Here is a 16858-nt window from a genome sequence, read left to right as displayed (position 1 = left end):
CACTGCCTCAGCCTCCCAAGCAGCTGGGACTACAGGCACACACCATGACGCCCGGCTAGTTTTTTATATTTTAGTAGAGACGGGGTTTCACCATGTTGGCCAGGATGGTCTCGATCTGACCTCGTGATCTGCCTACCTCGGCCTCCCAAAGTGCTTGGATTATAGGTGTGAGCCACCACAGCTGGCCCATACCATTTTCTTCTATCAAATTAGCAAAGATTTTATAATAACATCAAATACTGACAAGGGGTTGTAAAATGGACACTCTCACATGTTGCTGGTAGAAATGTAAAACAACATAACAGTCCCACAAAGAAATCTGAATATAAACTAAAAACTTCAAAAATGGTCATTTTTTTACGTCTGGAATTCCCATTTTAGAAACCCATACCAAGGTGAAAAAAATCAGAAATGAAAAAAATATTCAGGATTACTTATAATAGCAAAACAATCACGTACAAAGTAACTGCTAAAATTTTGGAAATGACTTTAAAAAGTGGTATATTCATATGATGGAATACTATAGTTTTTTTAAAAGGATGTTTATGAAAAGTCTTCTGTGACATAAAACATATCGAAAATCAAAAACAAGCAGGATACAAATCTGTACATATAATATGGTCTCAACACCTTAAACAAGCGTAGTAAAAACACCAGAGAGAAAGGCACTAAAATGTTAGAAACAGCAATAGCTAGAGGTGATAATTATATTTCAGTGCTTAATAAAAGTAGATATTACTTTGTAGTCAGAAAAAAAAGGGGAAAAATATCAAACACAATCTATTAATTTATATCAGTAAATCTGTGCCTTTTCAGTGCCATCACTCTGGCAGGCACCCAAGAGGCAGTAGAGGACACAGCAGATAGAGTCTTTACCCTCAGTTAGGTTACAGCCCAACAAGAGTGATACACTTAACAAGTGACTTCTCAAATAATTAATTATGTAAGAGCAAACCATAAACAGAGTTTTTATAAGAGTTTCACCTGAGTTTCCAGCACATATGCACGCATGAATGTAAGTATGTCTTTGCTTGTTTGACAGAGTCTCAATCTATCACCCAGGCTGAAGTTCAGTGGTGGCATGCGACTGTAGTCCCAGTTACTTGGGAGGCTGAGGTGGGAGGATCACTTAAGCCCAGGAGTTGGAGGCTGCAGTGAGCCGAGATTGTGCCACTGCACTCCAGCCTAGGCAACAGAGTGAGACCCTGTCTCAAAAAAAAAAAAAAAAATGCCCTCTCCGCCTTCACTGCCACCATGGCACCCATGAAAAACCTTGTGGTAAAGGGGGGCAAAAAAAAAAAAAAACAGGTTCTGAAGTTCACTCTTGATTGCATCCACCCCATAGAAGATGGAATCATGGATGCTGCCAATTTCCAGCAGTTTTTGCAAGAGAGGATCAAAGTGAACAGAAAAGCTAGGAATGTCAGTGGAGGGGTTGTGATCAAAAGGGCAAGGGCAAGATCACCATGACTTCCAAGACGCCTCTTCCTAAAAGGTATTTGAAATAAGAAATATTTGAAGAAGAACAATCTACGGGATTAGATGTGCGTAACTGCTAACAGCAAAAAGGGTTATGAATTACGTTACTTCCAAATTAACCAGGACGAACAAGAAGAGGAGATGAGGATTAAAATTCATTTACATGGAATATTTTATATGCATTCTTGAATAAAACTTGGGAACCAAAATGGTGGTTCATCCTTGTATCTCTGCAGTATGGATTGAACAGAAAATTAGAAATCGCAGTCAAAGGGCTTCATTTGGGCTGCCACGCACTCATTTGTAACTAGACTTTTTTTTTTTCTGTTTGAAAATTTCAATTCTTATGGCAATACCAGAATAGAAGGAGATGGTGACTTCAAGGGAACTGACAACCACTGGGCAGGTAGATAAGGGTGTGGAGATGTAGGCTGCAGATAGTCACTGTTTTATTTTAAAAAGTATGACTGTCAATCGTCTCTGGTGCTTTTCTCAAAAAAAGATTCAGGAATACAAGTGGGCTTCTCTCATTACTTAAAAGAAAACAAGTGACATCTGTCTAAGATTCCCTGTGGAAAATGACAGTGTCAATAAAATGCAGGTTTCTGGGCCCTTCATCTTACTTTCATTTTTTTATTACAAATTTGTCTTGATGTACACAGTTATGTATACTAATCATTTTCTTCCTATAGAAAGAAACTGTGCTCCTTCAGCAATGCTGCATAGTCCATCACCCACCATAAAAGGCTTGGAGAGAGACTGAAAAGTCCCAGGTTCTAAATTAAGTAAATATGTACAAGAATGAATTTACACATAATCTGTTTCTACAAGTCTTTGCAACAAACTGTCACTTTGGTTTCCAGCAGAGGGAGCCAAAGGAATAGAGCTTCCAGATGTGGCCTCCTGTGTGGGGCCCAGAGTTAGGGGCCCTTCAGGCCGAGAGCTCTGGAGGCTCTCCTGAATGCGGTGGCACGAAGAAGTGACTGGGAAACCTCCCATGCCAAGGAGACAGGAGGTGCCCAGGAAATAGCTGCTTCATGCTACTTAGGCCATGACTAGATTTAATGTCAGAAGTCATTGTACAAATATAGTGGTGTGCCTCAGTGCATGCAGAGGCTAGAGAACCACCAGAGGGGGCTACCAAATTTAGGATGACAGAATTGTTGCAGTGACTTTGAAAGAGACCCTGATGGCTTGTGGTGCCCTTCAGAAATTTGAACAATAACGCAGAAGTGTCTGCTCTGTTTTAGAATTTACGGTGTATAAAATTCATGTTTTTAAAAGAGCTTGCCTACAGTTGGTTTCCACACCTGAAATTGTTGTGCTCTGAGAGTTGCGTAGCTGAAAATTCAATGTTCAAATTCTACCTTGGCTCCAATTTAACATTTGGTGCTTTGTGGATTGAGTTGAACATGCTGAGGCTTTGCAATTTCACTTGTGGTAATAACAGCGCTAGCATTTTCTCTTTCTGTGCAAATTTCTTTGAAGCATAATTGCTTGCATATTTCTTCTCTGCCTTCAGAGAAGGCAGTTTCTTTTAAACTTCACTGAGGCATCAATAGCTCTTTGGCAATGTCCCTCACCAAGATCGTTAACTATAAGTTTGTGCCTTGAGTTTACAAATTTTACTTGTGTGTTGCACTGATGCTCCATGTAGTAATTTTTAGTTTAGTTGTAAAAAAAATTAATCCTGGGCTGAAGTTAGCATTTCAGTTCTAAAAAAAAAAAAAAGGAAAAAAAAATGTGTGTGTGTGTAGAGATGGGGTCTCACTACGTCGCCCAGGCTGGTCTCAAACTCCTGGCTTCAAGTCTTCCTCCCACCTCGGCCTCCCAAAGTGCTGGGAATACAGGTATGACCCAGTGTGTCCAGCTTCTTGCATATATATATTTTTTATTTTTATTTTTTTAAATTTTTTTATTTTTTTTGAGCTGGAGTCTCGCTGTGTCGCCCAGGCTGGAATGCAGTGGCGCAATCTCCGCTCACTGCAAGCACCGCCTTCTTGCTTTTATTTTTATTGCTAATACATTTCTATGTATTCAAACCATGGAACAGGAATTACAGAAATGGTGTGCTGTAACTGCCTTTCCCGATGATAAAATTATCTCTAGTTTTTCATCTGTATTATGGCTTTCACTATTTGCACACCAATTTCAGAAATTTCTCTAGAGTTGAATTAACAGGGATATTTCTACAAAACATTTTATATTTTACCCTCTTACATATCAATATAATATCAAGGGCCAAAAAATGTGCCCTTAAACAAAAGGTAACTAGTTTGAAGTCAAATAGTGTTTTAGAAATTAAAATTTTAAAAAAAGAAGGATATCAGTGTAAAAGGCCTTAAAATAGTTCAAAAAATGTAGCAAGGGATAGTCAACATAATATGAAATTAGTGCAAGAATATACTTCAACAGAGAATAACACAGAAGCAAAGTATCACCAAAAAACAGCAGATGATTCAGAAGAAAAACTGAAGAAAAGACAGAGGCAAGTTGAAATTTTTTGTTTTTGTTTTTTGTTTTTAGCAAACACTAACTGAGACTGTTGGGAAGCAGAACTTTTATTTATAATATTTAATGCTATCTTGTTTTCCCTTAATTGGAGAAACCTTGATCTTACCAAGTTTTATCACACGTTATAACTTTGTATACTCCCCTATTAGCAGCAAGTACTTTCTGCGCCAAAATTTCTCTGAAATTTTTATCCAAAAAGTGCAGAAATTAAAGAATAATAATTTCCATTATTCTGACCATCATTCCCCAACTTCTCTAGCTATAACCACATACTGGTTAATAAACACGGTTTTAAAGCCATAACAATTCTGTAAGATACATACTCTCTTCATGGGTAATACATGAAAATGATTTATCCAAAATCTCTAATTTAGCCTCATAACTTACTTCAGTATCGTATGCAATGAAGTTATGCATCTTATAATCATGTGCCAAAATCAAACCACTTGAGATAAAAATGTACATTTTAGTGTCATTTACACAATAGTTTTCATAGACTTTTATTTCACCCAACTCTTTCTTAAATTTATAGTAATATTAAGAGAATTCTATAATCATAATCAGTGATATAGCTAGAGATATTTGCATGCAAAACAGTCCTCTTCAAAGTAAATTAAAAAATTTTTTAATCTGAATATTTAGTCTAATTCTAAACCAAAATAGTAAAATTAAAAACAAGAAATTTACCTTTTCTGTTCTTGTCTTCTTTTTATATTATAGTACAGAACATCTACATGATCTGATTTCTGAAATTTAAAAAAAAAGTCTATCATTTAGGAAACATTAATTGTGCACTGGTACATATTTTTTCCCACAGTTTATGATAATGAATAGGTTGACACAATACTTTTAATTAATCCTTCCAATATTTTGGTAAGACACATATTATCATCATCCCCGTTTCACAAAACTCAAACAGAGGTAGGTATCTTCCTTAAAGTCACAGAGCAAGTCCGCAGCACAGCAGTTATCTGAAACTAGATCTGTCTGACTCTCTCTGCGCTACCGTCCTGTCTCTCTACGTACTCCGAGAAAACAGGGCCAAGCACAAGAAAGATGAGAGAGACACAAAATATAATCCATGTCCTAAAGAGCTTAGAGCTTATGGTTTTACATAAAATAATAAAGACAAGAGAAGTCGAACATGTACAAATAACCTACTATAAGGATGTAACTAAGTGTCAAAGCAGAAGAGTCAAAAAATGCTAAAACAGTTCAAAATATCAACCACCTAAAGAGGAAAGATACCTAGGAAAACAGGTGGACAAAATAACCATAAATAATAAAGCTTGAGAGATGGGTAAAAGAAGAAGGCATTCTAAGAAACTGAGGATAACTGGTATAAATTCAGCAGAAAGAAAAAAAAAACAGCCAAGAAAAGATGGCCTCTTTCAAGGAAAGAAGGGAAAACAACAAAAAAAAAAACCTGGATATGAACAAATTTGAGAGAGCCCTGAATGGCAAACAGTGAGTAAAGATTTTCAGCAGAGGAGAAATGGGATGAAATCGGTGTTTTAAGAAGGTTAACATTGCAAAAATAAATAGAAACCCAGCTTAACTATATGACAACAAGTAAATTCTTAAAACACAATTCTGCATCCCTGGAACTTCCACTACCTTATCTTATACCCACCACAACTACGTAGCTAACCTGGATACGTACATAACTTCAACTTGAATGTGGTAAGTACATTACCACTAACCTATGAATTAGTTTATTGTGTTTAATCTGCATCACTGTTTCTAATTATTTGTATGACAGTGGAAAGAACTCTGGACTTGGTTCTGTTGCTGTACACAGTTATGTGGCCTTGAAAAAGTCACTTAACCTTCTAGATTTCAGTTTCTGAATCTGAAAATGCAAACAATGTATCAGCCTCGGCTATCTCAAAAGGAGACAAATATAACCTTTGGGAGGCAGAGGCAGGCGGATCACTCGAGGTCAGGAGTTTGAGACCATCCTGGCCAGCAAGGTAAAACCCTGTCTCTACTAAAAATACAAAAATTAGATGGACGTGGCAGTGCATGCCTGTAATCCCAGCTATTAAGGAGCCTAAGGCAGGAGAATCGCTTGAACACGGGTGGTAGAGGTTGCAGTGAGCTCAGGTGGCACCACTGCACTCCAGTCCGGGGCAGCAGAGCAAGACTCTGTCTCAAAAAAAAAAAAAAAGACAAATATAACCATATATGTGAGAGGACTTAAAAACTGTCTAAATTTATAGCCGTGTTGTCTTATCCCACATGGCAGGGCCTAACAGTACAAGAAATAAAAAACTTGACAAATGGTTTGGTGAGAAGAAAGAAAACAACACTGACTTTCTATTGGCTATGAAAAAGTATAGGAGGAATTTATATCACAAATCCTCTGTCAATTAAAACTTTACTATAAATAACTTTTAGTTAGTTATGGTATCTAAACACTCACCCGTTTTCTCTTTTCTGATGAAACTGATCTTATAGAAGATGAACTAGTAGAACTTGCTGAGGTTTTTCTCTCTTTCTTGTCCTAAGAATGCCGTAAAGAAAACAAATTTTAAAAAGAACAAAATAAAGAACAGTATACACAGAACTATTTCATCACTAGTATTACAAATCAATATTTACATTCAATAATGAACTTTGGTGGGGAACAATGTTTACAGATACACAAACTTTGGTAAAAGGAAGGCAGATTCAACTAGAAGCCAGAACCCCTAAATGCTCACAAAATAGAGATGAGATAGGATACAGGTGTCAGAGCAGGAAGCCCGCTGACAGCTCAGATAAGGTTGTTGTGAGGTGGCACTGCCATGGTGAGAGTCAGTCTTCTACAACGCAAAACCACACATCCACTTATTTTTCACTGGATTCTGAATTCAACAGACCTAGGACAAACTTGTTTGAAGTACCTATCACATGTCAAAGACATTCTAGACAGTGGAGAGAGATGAATGAAAAAATAATAACAGTTCTTCATGAAGGTCAAAATCTAGTACAGGAATTTACAAATAAACAAGTAATATATTTAGTGTGTCAGGTGATGCTATGGAAAAAAATTAAGCAGAGAAAGGAAACAGGAAGGGCTGGGAGTCAGTAAAGCAGAGAAAGGAAACAGGTAGGGCTGGGAGTCAGGAGTGGAGAAGATACACCATTTTAAACAGAGTAGTCAAACCCCACTTACGAATTGACATCTGAATGGAGACCAAAATGAAGTGAAGAAACAAACTATTAGAATATTGAGGGAAAGAGTTTTTCAACTCAAAGGGAATGCCAGCAAGGGCAAATCCCCAGAGGCAGAAACATGCCTGCCTTGTTGGAACAGCAGCAAGGAGGCCATGGAGCAGAAAAGCAAATTATGCCAGGAGAGTGTCAGGGGGATGGGATGGGGAGAGGAGGCAGCTTTGTCAACCCTGGTAAGGATTTTGGCTTTTATTCTGGATGAACTGGAAAAACACTGGAAAGTACTTAGCAGAGGAATAACATGATTGGACTTATATTTTAATAGGACCACATTAGCTAGTGTGTTGAGAACAGACTATAAGGAAGCAAATGCAGAAGCAGGGAGGTCATTTTGGAAACTACTATAATAATTCAGGAAAACAAGGTGCTTGGATCATGGACATAACAGTAAAGGAGGTAGACTCTGCACACCAGTATACCTCGTTTTATTGTGCCTTGCTTTATTGTACTTCATAGATAATTGCATTATTTACAAATTGAAGGTTTGTGGCAAGTCCATTAGCACCATTTTTCCAACAGTATGTGCTCACTTCATGTCTCTGTGTCACACTTCGGTAATTCTCACAATATTTCCAATGTTTTCATTGCTGTTATATTGCTATGGGACCTGTGTTCAACGATCTTTAATGTTATTATCACAGTTGCTTTGGGGTGCCACAAACTGCCCACATGAGACGGCAAACTTCACTGATAAATGTTGCGTGTGTTCTGTTTCACCAATCACCCATTCACCAGTCTCTCTCCCTCTCCTCAGGCCTCCTATTCCCTGAGACACAAGAATATTGAAATTAAGCCTATTAACGACCCAACAATGACCTCTAAGTGTTCAAGTGAAAGGAAGAAGTAAAAGTCTCTCACTTTAAATCAAAAGCTAGAATGGATTATGCTGACTGAGGAAGATATGTCAGAAGCCAACACAGGCTGAAGGCTAGTCTTGTGCCAAACAATTAGACAAGTTATGAATGCAAAGGGAAAGTTATTGAAGGAAATTAAAAGCACTACTCCAGTGAACAAATAAATGATAAGAAAGCAAAACAGCCCTATTACTGATATTGGGCAAGTTTTGAGTGGTTTGGATAGAAAATCAAACCAGCCACAACGTTCCCTTTAGCCAAAGCCTAATCCAGAGCTAGGCCCTAACTCTATTCAACTCTGTGAAGGCTGACAGATGTGAGGAAGCTTCAGAAGAAAAGTTGGAAGCTAGCAGAGGTTGGTTCATGAGGTTTAAGGAATGAAGTAATCTCTGTAACATAAAAGTACAAGGTGAAACAGCAAGTGCTGATGTAGAAGCTACAGCAAGTTATCCAGAAAACCTAGTTGAGATCATTGATGAAGGTGGTTGCTACTCTAAACAGATTTTCAACATAGACAAACAGTGTTATATTGAAAGATGATGCCATCTAGGACTTTCATAGCTAGAGAGATGTCAATGCCTGGCTTCAATGGACAGGCTGACTCTGGTTAGGGGCTAATGCAGTTGGTGACTTTCAGTTGAAGCCAATACTTATCATTCAGAAAATCCTAGGTACCTTAAGAATGATGTTAAATCTGCTCTGCCTGTTCTAGAAATGAAACAACAAAGCCTGGATGACAGCACATGTATTTACAGCATGATTTACTGAATACCTTAAGCTCACTGTTGAAACCTACCGTTCAGGAAAAAAAAAAAAAGATTCCTTTCAAAATATTACTGCTCACTGGTAATGCACCTGGTCACCCAAGAGTTCTGATGGAGATGTACAAAGAGATGAATGTTGTTTTCATGCCTGCTAATGCGACATCTATTCTGCAGTCCATATAGATCAAGGAGTAACTTCAACTTTCACATCTTATTATTTAAAAAATACATTTTGTAAGGCTATATAGCTGCCATAGACAGTGATTCCTCTGATGGATCCAGAAAAAGTAAATTGAAAACCTTTTAGAAAGGATTCCCCTTTCTAGATGTCATTTAGAACACTCATGATTCATGGCAGTAGGTCAAAATAGCAACATTAACAGGAGTTTGGAAAAGTCGATTCCAAACCTCATGAATGACTTTGAGCAGATTAAGACTTCAGTGGAGAAAATAACTGCAAGAGAACTAGAATTTGAAGGAGAGGTTGAAAATGTGCCTGAATTGCTACTATCTCATGATAAAACTTTAATGGGGGCCGGGTGGGGAGGCTCACGCCTGTAATCCCAGCACTTTGGGAGGCCGAGTTGGGCAGATCACAAGGTCAGGAGTTCAAGACCAGCCTGGCCAAAACAGTGAAACTCCATCTCTACTAAAAATATAGAAACATTACCCAGGCATGGTGGCGGGTGCCTGTAATCCCATCTACTTGGGAGGCTGAGGCAGGAGAATCGCCTGAACCCAGGAGGCGGAGGTTGCAGCGGGCCAAGATCGCACCACTGCACTCCAGCCTGGGTGACACAGTGAGATTCTGTTTCAAAAAAAAAAAAAAAAAAAAGCTTTAATGGATTAGGAGTTGCTTCTTATAAATGAGCAATGAAACTGGTTTCTTGAGATTGATTTCTACTCCTGGTGAAGATGCTGTGCACACTGTTGAAATGAGAACAAATGATTAGAATAATATTATATAAACTTAATTGATAAAGCAGTGGTAGGGTTTGAGAGATTAACTCCAATTTTGAAAGTTCTGCTGTGAGTAAAATGTTGTCAAACCGAATTGCATGCTACAGAGAAATCTTTTGTGAAAGGAGAGTCAATGTGGCAAACTTCATCCACAGCACCCTATCCTTCAGTAATCACCACTCTGATCAGTCAGCAGCCATCAACATCAAGGCAAGTCCCTCTAGCAGCAAAGATTATGATTCACTCAAGACTCAAATGATCGTTAGCATTTTTTTAGCAATGAAATATTTTTTAAATTTATTATTACTACTTTTAGAGATGGGCTCCTGCTCTGTTGCTCAGGCTGATGTGCAGTGGCATGATTCTCAGGCAGGAGGATCCCTTGAGCCTCAAACTCTTGGGCTCAAGGGATCCTCCTGCTTGAGCCTATAGTATTTTTAAATTAACATATGCACTTTTTTTAGACAGAATGCCATTGTACACTTAATAGACTACAGCACAGTATAAATGTAATTTTTATATGTACTGGGAAAACAAAAAATTCATGTGACTCACTTTACTGCAATATTTGCTTTACTGCACTGGTCTGGAACTGAACCCAAAATATCTCCAAGGTATGCCCATTATAAAAACAAAGCTCATAGAATTTGCTGATAGGTGCAGGCAGAGCACGATCACAAGGATTTCAGCCTAAGCAACTCAAAGAATGGAATCACAATTTAGTAAATTGGAAAAACAAAGCCTGGGTACCTGAAAGATTACAGTTTAATAAGATGAGGAGGAACTAGCAAAGGACACTGAGAAGCAGTCACCAATAAGGAGGAAAATCAAGAGAATATGGTATCTCTAAAGCGAGGTGAATTCCCTAGCAAGCAGACTCAGAGAAAAACAAAAAGCTTCATGAAAGTGTTTCGAGGAGAAGGTGTAATTAGCTATACCAAATACTGCTGATATGCCAAGTCAGATGAGGTCTTAGAAATGACCGATGGATTTAGCAACACAGAAACCACTGCTATAGGAGTGATAGAAAGAAAAAGTCTGACTAGAGTAGGTTTAAGAGGGAATGAGGTGTTAATTGCAAACAGCATGCCAGTTAATAACGGCAAATGGAGATGGGAAGTATATAAATTACACAGAGTACTGTATGGCCATGCTTCAGGGTTACCTTTCCAACTATTGCTATACCTACGAGACCAAATTAGTAATCAGAAAGTTAGTAAGTAAGCAACGAACAAACACCAAAAAGTACACTATCTGGAACTTCATCCAGGTCATGAAAAAGTCATAGGAACTAACCTGCTACCACAGAAATCACTTTTTTGTGAATATTTACCTTTGCCAGATTAGTCTCTCATCTTGGATGTAACACAGCATCAACACTCTCTAATACTGATGATCAACTATCCAGACCATTCAGAGAGTATGTAATAAAACCGATTACATGATTTTTTTTTTGTTTTGCACTTTTGCTTCCTGGAGACAATACCCAGCTCATTTAATGAGATATCCTAAATTTCATCTACCAAAACACTACTACTTTTTTTCTTTTTTGAGACAGGATCTCACTCTGTCAGCCAGACTGGAGTGCAGTGGTACGAACATAGCTCACTTCAGCCTTGGTCTCTGTGGCTCAAGCGATCCTCCTCCCACCTGAGCTTCCTGAGTAGCTGAGAACACAGGTGCACACCATGTCGCCTAGGCTGCTCTTAAACTCCTGGGCTCAAGTGGTCCTCCTGCCTCCGCCTCCCAAAGTGCCAAGATTACAGGTATGATTCACCACACTCAGCCCCAAAACACTTCTTAAGGTAGTTTCTGAGAGAAAAAAGACATGGTAAGTATGTCTTCCCCACTATTAGCCTCAGCCACATAGCGCTGACCATTCTGACTGATGAGAACGCAATCCTAGCCAACGCTGAGGAAACTGAAAAAGGAGAAAACATGGAAAATGGTTCAATGTTGAATTATTGCTAAGAATGAGGGGATTTAGGGGGCTTAGAATTGAAGTCAGGAATACCTAAGCAAATTACTTACCTCTATATAACTAGTCTCTAAGCCTCAGTTTCTTCATCTGTGTAATTGGAATAATAGTACCCAACCTCACACAGTTGTGAGGAATAAATAAAACAATGCAAGTAAAAAACAGGAAAAGTAAATGACTTTTCCTGGATCAGCTGGGCAGAACAAAATATTTACATAAATCATTATAGTAGTAAGGTGTATTTTTTTTCATTAAACAAAAATAAATTGTTAAAAAAGAAATGTATCTCTAGGTCAGTAAATCAAAATTCTTACTTTTTCACCAAAATTGGGTGATGAAGTGGTGGTGTCCTTCCTCTGAGACGTCTCTTTTTTCCCACAGGATTCTTTGCTGGACATCCTGAAAAGCTAACATAAACATTAAAAATACAGTTTTTTTTGCAATAAAAAAGAAAATAGAAATTTGTCTTCTTTCAGTTATATAAAGATTGGAGTTTTACAAAATGATCTTTTTTTTTTTTTTTTTGAGATGCAGTCTCATTCTGTCGCCCAGGCTGAAGTGCAGTGGCATGATCTCGGCTCACTGCAACCTCTGCCTACCGGGTTCAAGCAATTCTCCTGCCTCAGTCTCCTGAGTAGCTGAGATTACAGGCATGTGCCCCACCCCCTGCTAATTTTTGTATTTTTAGTAGAGACGGGGTTTCACCATGTTGGTCAGGCTGGTCTCAACCTCCTGACCTTGTGATCCGCCCACCTCCCAAAGTGCTGGGATTACCGGTGTGAGCCACTGCTCCCAGCACTATGATTACTATTTTTTAACCATTCCCAAGATGACAAGATTCTCTCACTATTCCACTTTTCTTCACTTACATTCTCCTTCAAAATTACCCATTCCTCTCCTTCAGCTTCATCTATCACCTTTCCAGGAAGGAGTCTCAAACCATGCCTTGATCCCTGACTTCTCACATAAGCATCAGATCACCATTTTCAACTGACTCCAGGTTGCTATATTCTGCACTACCTACATTTCAAAGCCAATTAGTCGTAAGTTTCATTTTCCCGAAACACCTTCAGTCATTCATTGAACAAGACTTTGGCAAATCACACACTTTTTTTGAGTCTTGGTGTCATTACTCATAAAATAGATAACCCATCCCACAGGGTTTTTGAGGTACTCAAACAATGGATGTAAAATATATCTTGCGGCTGGGCACCTTGGCTCACTGTAATCCCAACACTTTGGGAGGCCGAGACAGGCAGATCAACTGAGGTCAGGAGTTCAACACCAGCGTGGCCAACATCATGAAACCTCGTCTTTACTAAAAATACAAAATTAGCCAGGTGTGGTGGTGCATGCCTGTAATCAGAGGCTGAGGGAGGTGAATCACTTGAACCTGGGAGGCGGAGGTTGTAGTGAGTCGAGATCGCACCACTGCACTCCAGCCTGGGTGACAAGTGCAAAACTCCATCTCAAAAATAAAAAAAAAACATTAAAAAAAAACATACATATACATCTTGCATAGGTTGGTACACAGTAAGGTCTACATATATACTTGCTTGTATGGTTGTCTTTCTACTAGACCCTGAGCTCCTTGAGTATGCTGTACCAAAAACTTAGGTGCTCATACATGCCTACTGAGTGAATAAACGAGTGAATTCTTCTTCCTTGTAATATTAACTCTTTCATTCTGAACCACTTCCAATTCGCTCACTGTAGTTCCTCTGTTCACTTCCCATCCCAGTCTCATTTTTCCAGCCCTGCTGTGGACCAAGTAAATACTGTCAGTGGATGACAGTATTGTGGGCTATCTCAGAAAAACACTTACGTTTATTCGGACAAACGTTTTATATTTGTACTAGTGTGAAACTCCTATCGATTTTATGCAAATCAAAACATAAACTAAATGAGGGGAGACTTCCTGTGCTGGCCAGTCTCCTGCTGGATGGCTCCTGATGATTCCTGATGCTTGGTAATCACACACTTACGTAATCCCCTACCACAATGAATAGGGGTGACCTGTGTAACCAATAAGATATTGCTACATAGTAGTATGTGGCTAAATCATATAAGACATCATGACTTCTACCTTGTCCTGTCTTGGACTGCTCACTCTAGGGAAAGCCAGAGTGTCATGAGGACACTCAAACAGCCCATGGAAAGGCTCGCAAGAGAAGAACTACTGGCCTCTTGCCAACAACCAGAACCAACTAACGGCCAGGCACATGAGTGCGCTACCTTTGAAGCTGATGATCCTGCACCCCTAATCAACTGATATGACAGCAGCCCTGGCACATACCTTCACTGCAACCTCATGAGACCTAAAGCCAGATCAACCCAGAAAGTCGTTTCTGAGTTCCTGATCCACAGAAACTGTGGAGTAATAAATGTTTATTGTTATTTTAAGCTACTATGTTTTGGTATAACTTATGCAGCAGCAATAGATGAATAACATTATTTTTTTAATTCTTCAAACATTGAAGATTCCTTCTTCAGGATGTCTTACAAGCAGAGACCATGCTTAGAAATTCTTACAAAAATTCCCACAGAATCCACATACCAAAATCTAACCCTTTTAATCTGGTTTCCCGCTGGTATTAAATGACATTAACATACTGAATCCAGCTTTCAGTTAACCATCTAGTAATTTAGAAATAAAAAATCATCATGAACGACAGTTAAAAAAAAAAAGAAAGAAATGAGAACAAGAATTATTGGATGATGCACAGATATAGTTAGCATATCCGTAAGTTATAGTCAGTGTTATCCCGTTTTTAATTGACTGTTGAGCCATGAGTCAACTATACATTCAGGAATACTAGATAAAAGCTGTGCGGGAAGATCAGTAAAAGGGATTTAGGCCTATAACTCACAGAAGCTTCACGGGGATCATCTGTTCCCACTAAACTGGCCAGAGGTTAAACGCACACACACACACCCCTCCATTATATATACTTCTTAAACTACAGGGGGAGGAGTTAACTTCCAGTTAGTGCTTCCAAGTGCCAAATAATGATGCTATCTCTTCCCCGGGGTTCTGAAACAAGTAGGTAACAAATAGACCAAGAAGACTGGCGTTTATCAACCTCATTAACTAAGAAAAGCTAACTGCAAGCACGCGTCTTGTTCTTGAGACTAAATTGGGCTCCCTCTCCTGCCCTGCTGCCTAGAAGGTTCGGACCAAACCCAAGCAGGGGAGCCAGAAAGTTCACGTTTTTCTCCTTCCTGTCCCAGTGGATTTATCGGGGGGACAGAAGAAAGGAACGAGACAGCCTCGAATGTCAAGTAGGCACTAAGAGTGAAGCAGAGAGAAGTATGGGGGACAGGGGACTCACTAGCATATGCTTTGGGGATCTGAGACGCATCAAAATCAAATGACCCGAAGCTCTACCCACTCAGAGCTCTGGTTACTAAAAGCCTGAAAACAAAGCAAAATAGAGCAAAACAACTAATTTCTATCCACTGGTCACACCGCAGAACTGCTGATATTGGCAACAGGAAGACTAAAGCAAAAATAAAAACAAAGGAAAAGAGCGTTCAGGTCACGGTGTAGATGAGGGTGCGAAATGAAAAACAGACCCTAACTCCAAGTCAGCTGGAAGGACGGGCAAGCTCGTCAGCTGCTAGTAAACCGCCGCGGCCCGCGGGCTCCGCACGAACCGACCAGACCCCAACACTGGGCAAGGAGCAGCCCCGGAGGCAAGCCGGGCCAGAACCACACCCTCCACGGAGCTGAGACGTCCTCGGATCCGCCCACAGAGTTGCCCCGCCCAGGTCCGGGTGACTCCTGAGTGCTCAGCCCGGCCGGCCGCCCGCCGGCCAGGATACTTGGGGCGGGGGACGAGCGGGAACCTGCCCAGCAAAACGTCAACGTACCCCCCCCCAAGTTCCTACCTTACCAGCGCCGGCTGCGGTGGCGACTCCGAAGCCCCAGGCCAAAGGAGAGGGACCCCCACCCCCCGACACACCCCGCCCCACCAACTGTATGCCCGCTGGGAAACGTAGTTCTGCGCCCGGATCCAGAGTGTCTACCCACCGCTCCGCAGCTTTTGCTTAGATTTGCATTTACTTCCTGCAAGGCTTGCTCGTCGGCCCCGCCCCAGGCTGCGCAGTGTACCCTGGGTGCTGTAGTCTTTGTTCGGTCTGGTGGTTGGCCGGTGGGAAGGAGACGCACCGTAGAAACTGAACCCTCTTACCCAATTGGACGCCGTCCCCAGTATGCTTCTGCGCAGTTTGTGGTGGCGTGGTAACGCCTCGGGGAAAGGGAAGCGGACGGCAACTGGAGTCGCACCCTGTGGCTATTTTCTACTAACAGGATTTGGTCACTGGTTCTTCATCTTTTGTCTGTTGCACGCATCCCGCCCTCCCCACTTGCTTCCCTACTCCTTGGATCCAGCCCAGTGGGCACTCACGTCAGTTCTCTGACCCCGCCGTGAGCCCCGCTCCGGGTCCCCGGGCGGGCCTGGCACGGAGGCGGTAACTATGGAGAATATGGCGGAGGAGGAGCTGCTGCCCCTGGAGAAGGAGGAGGTGGAGGTGGCCCAGGTCCAGGTCCAGGTCCCGACCCCGGCCCGGGACTCGGCTGGGGTCCCAGCTCCGGCCCCGGATTCGGCTCTGGACTCGGCTCCGACTCCGGCCTCGGCTCCAGCCCCAGCCCCTGCCCTGGCCCAGGCTCCGGCCCTGTCCCCGTCCCTAGCCTCTGCCCCTGAGGAGGCTAAAAGCAGTAAGTGCAGGAGGCCCAGATCTTTCTGCCGCAGAAAAGAGAAAGTGCGCCTTGCTGGGAAGTAGGGGAGACCCTTCTTCACCGGGATGGTTTTTATGGGGCAAGGCAGGTTTAGGGAAATGGAGGGGAGGGAAGAGAGGCCCGTGTAGCGGCTAAAACAAGGGTACAGAGTGGGAGACGGCATCTTCATAAGCCACGAGGATGTCACGGTGAGGGATATGCGGAGGGCAGGAATGCTGCAGATAGAAGGAAATAATGAGGTTAAGGGCTTTTTCGTAAAAGGGAATCTTTTTAAGGTACAAAAATAGGAAGTTACACATAATTTGGTAGTTTCCCACAGTCCAGACTACCGTGGTTAACTAGGTTCTTT

The 16858-nt window shown here is 41.0% G+C and overlaps 2 protein-coding genes and 1 pseudogene across 20 annotated transcripts in view; 2 read left to right on the top strand and 1 right to left on the bottom strand.

Annotated features, from left to right (window-relative positions):
• The window catches only part of SWT1 (SWT1 RNA endoribonuclease homolog), a 127290-nt gene extending 111462 nt beyond the window's left edge, over positions 1-15828 (bottom strand). For 11 of the 19 annotated variants that reach the window (XR_012430638.1, XR_012430642.1, XR_012430636.1 and 8 more), the window contains exons 1-4: positions 15660-15828; positions 12083-12175; positions 6419-6499; positions 4681-4739 (exon numbers count right to left, since the gene is read on the bottom strand). Coding sequence is in view for 11 of the 19 variants with exons in the window: in XM_005540233.4 (XP_005540290.3) it covers positions 4681-4739; positions 6419-6499; positions 12083-12166 (224 nt within the window). In the remaining 8 variants the exon portion in view is untranslated. Of the gene's footprint in view, positions 1-4680; positions 4740-6418; positions 6500-12082; positions 12176-15344; positions 15485-15659 lie in introns of those variants that run through there. The other 8 variants (XR_012430637.1, XM_015447012.3, XM_074030889.1 and 5 more) reach the window with 4 other exon arrangements.
• LOC107129101 (large ribosomal subunit protein eL22 pseudogene) lies at positions 1255-1668 on the top strand (annotated as a pseudogene).
• Positions 15829-16008: 180 nt separating the features above from the next.
• TRMT1L (tRNA methyltransferase 1L) overlaps positions 16009-16858 on the top strand; it is a 39746-nt gene continuing 38896 nt past the window's right edge. The window contains exon 1 of the mRNA XM_015449925.4: positions 16009-16488. Coding sequence (XP_015305411.3) covers positions 16248-16488 — 241 coding nt within the window. The 5' untranslated portion in view covers positions 16009-16247. The remainder of the gene's footprint in view (positions 16489-16858) is intronic.

Source organism: Macaca fascicularis, chromosome 1 (genome assembly GCF_037993035.2).
Source record: "Macaca fascicularis isolate 582-1 chromosome 1, T2T-MFA8v1.1".
NCBI classification, from domain to species: domain Eukaryota; kingdom Metazoa; phylum Chordata; class Mammalia; order Primates; family Cercopithecidae; genus Macaca; species Macaca fascicularis.
The sequence above is the reverse complement of the archived record's forward strand: the minus strand, read 5'-3'. Positions and strand labels throughout refer to the sequence as shown.